Below are 4,095 nucleotides of genomic sequence, written 5' to 3' on the forward strand. Positions count from 1 at the left end.
AAGAAAAAAATTAAGGAAAACATATAATATTGAAAAAAAAAAAAAAGGACATACAACGCAGTTGTTTTAGGTTCGTTGAACCAATATACATCGAATATATGAATAATTTAAGGCTGCTGATTCATACATCCAATAGATTAAAAAAATATATTAATAACGCAAAAAATTATATTTTCTATGAACCTCTTTACATGCTACAGTGATAGAATGCACATCCTCTTGGGTTTCATCTGCCGTGAAACCAAGGTCAGCTAATTTAGGAAGGAGAAACGATTTTCTGGAATTATTTTGGACAGCATCATTTTGCGTTTCACGCTGAAAAATTTAGCATTTTGATTTTCCTCATTTTTTGCACAATTTATGTTCCGTATGAAAAAGTGCAATTATCAGCTGCTATACAATTTGATTGATCTTTCTAACAACTCATGGTTGTTGCTTGAAATTTCTTTAACCCTTGATCCATTCTTGTATATTCTGAAGATTGGGATAGAGTTCACACCTTCTGACTTTGCTAAGTAGGGGTGGTCTTCAATCTCCACCTAAATATTGTAACTAAGTTGTAAGCAACATTGAAAACGACAGAGAAACAAATTTAGAGAATTAATATTGGTGAAAGTTGTTTTTCTTAATCACAGTTAGTAGCATTTGGTAAGTTAAGTAGTTCTATTTTTTTTCCTTAATCTACTCCTGCAAGAGAAAAATTATTTTTTTATCTCACATGCTTTTCCAATGTTACAATCCTACCTGTTCATGTTCAATAGAGAATCCATGATTCTATGTTCTAAGAACTTTTCAGTTTATATTCTCACAAGTTGTAAAGTCTAAATCATATAAAATAAACCAACCTTGAGGAAATTAACTGATGGGAATCTCTTGCTCGTTTCTTCCAACATTAGCAACACTTGCTTGCGGGTTGTCTTGTTGCTAAAGAGCACCACAGCCATCCCTATTCAATAGCCATCCAAACTGGTTAGTGTATTTGTAGTGCTCATATGCAACTGTATAACTGAATAAGCCAAATGTGCCTTACCAGGTGAAGTCACATAATGTCTGAACCGATCATTACTTGAGATGAACACCAAATTAGAACCAAATTTCAAGTCCTTAATATCTTCACCGTGCAGAATCTTGACTTGCAGCTGAGCTTCAAACAAGGCCCTCGCCACTTCCTCATCCCCTGGCTTTTCTCTTAATAACATTTCATAGTCTTGAATAGCTGCTTCCCACCTCTCCAACTACATGCATCAAAAAAGAAAAGAAACAACAAAAGGGTTATCATTAATTGCAAACAAGTATCTAGTAAGAACTAAATATTAGCATTGAAAATAAAGCACCTTGGCATTACAATCTGCCCTCCTTAGCCTTGCTTTGTTATAACATGGTTGAACCATAAGTGCTGCATTACAATCCTCAATCGCTTTTTCATATTGGCCAAGCTTAGAGCGACATGCAGCTCTGTTGCATAGTAGAACTGAGTTGTGTGGATCATGCTCTAGTCCTTCGTTGTACACAGCACATGCTTCCATGAATTTTATTGCCTTGAAGAGTAAGTTTCCACTCACTCTAGCTGATGTTACTGCTCTAACCCTCCTTAACACTGCATTCACCTCTCTGTTGCTTGGATCAACTTTAGCTGCTTGTTGAGCTTCAGCCACAGCATCCTCAAACCTGTTAAGTAGCAAAATTCAATTCAACTTCAGATTCACTACTAATTAATCTCAGAAAATGTATCATAATTGATTACTGAGTATAGTTATATGAATAAAAGCATTAGCAGCTAGCGGCCAATAATTCACTTTGGTTTGGTGACTTGCGAATTTGGTTAAGTGACAACAGGCATGGCTATCTAAAACCAATTTGTAATATATTATAGTATTTAAACAGGGAATCATTCTCGCAGTCAATTAAATGAAAATAAATTTGATTTCTAGCTTTCTGTTATAGAAAAACATAGGGAAGCAAATTTATCAGTATTAATTAGCCTGCTTGGCATATCAACAATCAATGCTAGTAGCCAGTTACATAAATTATGATCAAAGAATTCATCAAATATAGCTTTTTTACTGACCTGCCGGCTGCCAAGTAAACCTGTGCGCCTATTATCAATAAGTACGCACTGCGAGCCAAGCCGAATATCTTGTTACACCAATCAAGTGAATATTTTGGCATTTTCTCATAGATGGCATACGCCTCTTGATATCTTAGGAGCTTCAGCAAGGCTTCAATCTGTAAAGCATAGACCTACCATACATAAACAATTTGTAATTGATTAGCATGAGTCATTTAGTAGCTGAGTGCTCTATTACACCAATATAAAGGGAATTCTAGGATATTGCCCAGTTGACAGCGTCATGGGCCAACTGAACGAATTTTGATACAGAATCCAAGATTAGAAAAACAGAAGAAAATTATATGGGGTCTCATAAGCCTCTAAAAATAAGTGTTTGATCAAGAAAGTGACTAACCTGTGGAGCTGAATCAGCACCTAAGGATATTGCAGACACTGTTTCCTTCAGTACGACGCCCCATTCATTGACTTTTCGTGCTTCTATGATTTTGTTAAGGTGATTCTGAAGAGCCTTGGCTTGGAAAGAAAGTATTGAATCAGCATATGAGGTTGACTGGTTGCAATCCAGTGCTTTTTCTGCTTCTCCCAACCTGCATTGAGATTTGCAATTCTATAAGGAAAAGTAATAAAAACAAAACACTATATCATAATTCAAAGCACACATAACATGTATCTACTAGTTCTTGCTACATTGACTGAAGCATTCATATTTCATCATCGTCATCAAGTACCTGAAATATATTGTTGCCAAACGGTTGTGGGCTCTGACATATGAAGGGTCCAACCTAATAGATTCCTCACATTCAAAAATTGCTTCTTGAAGCCTTCCTAAGCCAATTAAAGCTGCACTCTTGTTGCAATGATACGTTGCCTTATTTGAATCAAGAGCAATTGCTCGGTCATACAAAGCCAAAGCTTCTTCAAATCTTCCTAGCTTGTATGCTTCATTTCCGACGGACTTCAACAGCTCAGGGTCCACTTTGTTGTGTCTTGGACTCAAAAATTTTGCAAAATCATTGCTGCTGCTGTTCTTCCTCATGATATTCCCCATCAACCCTTTGCTTGCATTGCTATAAGAACTGGGCACAGAGTTCAAATCTGCATTTTTAGGCATGTATTCCACACTCTTTCTTCTTGGGGTGTTATTCACAAGCAAATTCCCGGTGAGTTTCAAGTTACCAAAGTCTTTGTTTGGGGACTTGATACTCACATTGTCTCTCTGATGACTAGTACTTATCCTAGCAAGTGCAAGAGAAGTTCCAATGGGATCTCTGTGTGGCTTGCTCTCATAATTCTTGTCCTTGTTTTGTTGAACCTTTGTTTGAGTTGAAGTTGAACTGCTAGTGGATGATGATGTTGAGCTTCTGGCAGCATCTGACTGTCTTCGGTTTTGATTGTTTCGAAATGTAGAAGATTGTGGATTAATAGAGGCACTCTTTCTAGCTGTTTTCTGAGCTTCACCCAGTTTATGTGGCTCAGTGAGTGCAGTGTCTGTGGAGCTTCTTTGTGGAACCTTTGATTCATCATTTGGTGACTTTTTATGTTCACTTTTGCCATGATCATTCATTGCATTGTCACTAGCCTTCAAGGGTAGTGAGTGAACAGATGCTTTTCTCAGCTTGTTGTTTTTGAGTTGGAGAATTCTCCCCATGAGACCACAACCCAATTCACTCCCCACCTTGTTGTTCTTTGCCTTTGTTGCCATGTTTTTTTGTAGTGTGTGTCAAGAGAAGAGGTATGTGAAGTATCTCAGAAACAACTATTATTTTCTTGTTTAGAAGGAGGGGGAAAAATAAAATCAAGCAAAGAATAAAGCACAGAAAATGAATGAGAGGTTATGAAAGAGAAATCATAAAGTGATATCTTGAATACGAAGCACTTTATGCAAGAAGCGTGCCCTGTACAAGATGTTATGTGCATATATATATAGCCTTATAGAGTGGCTTCCAAGAAACTACTTTAGCTGTTTCCACGGCTTTAGGTACACAAAAAGGGCAAGGTCGATGATGAAGAGAATGGTAATATGT

The 4,095-nt window shown here is 37.0% G+C and overlaps 1 protein-coding gene across 2 annotated transcripts; it reads right to left on the reverse strand.

The window, feature by feature from the left end:
• Window positions 1-368: 368 nt before the first annotated feature.
• On the reverse strand, window positions 369-3,780 carry LOC113848028 (inactive TPR repeat-containing thioredoxin TTL3-like). 2 transcript variants are annotated; one of them, XM_027477383.1, is made up of 8 exons: window positions 3,569-3,780; window positions 2,800-3,472; window positions 2,466-2,658; window positions 2,069-2,241; window positions 1,335-1,668; window positions 1,031-1,235; window positions 846-946; window positions 369-539 (listed from the first exon to the last, which is right to left on the reverse strand). In XM_027477383.1, exons 1-8 carry the CDS (start codon window positions 3,771-3,773, stop codon window positions 387-389), a joined length of 2,037 nt encoding a protein of 678 aa, XP_027333184.1. In that variant the 5' UTR covers window positions 3,774-3,780; the 3' UTR covers window positions 369-386. The 2 variants fall into 2 exon arrangements, with proteins under 2 accessions (XP_027333184.1, XP_027333183.1); XM_027477382.1 differs by having other exon boundaries at window positions 2,800-3,780.
• Between the last annotated feature and the right edge of the window lie 315 nt (window positions 3,781-4,095).

Source organism: Abrus precatorius, unplaced genomic scaffold, assembly GCF_003935025.1.
Source record: "Abrus precatorius isolate BTA unplaced genomic scaffold, Abrus_2018 Scaffold8, whole genome shotgun sequence".
NCBI classification, from domain to species: domain Eukaryota; kingdom Viridiplantae; phylum Streptophyta; class Magnoliopsida; order Fabales; family Fabaceae; genus Abrus; species Abrus precatorius.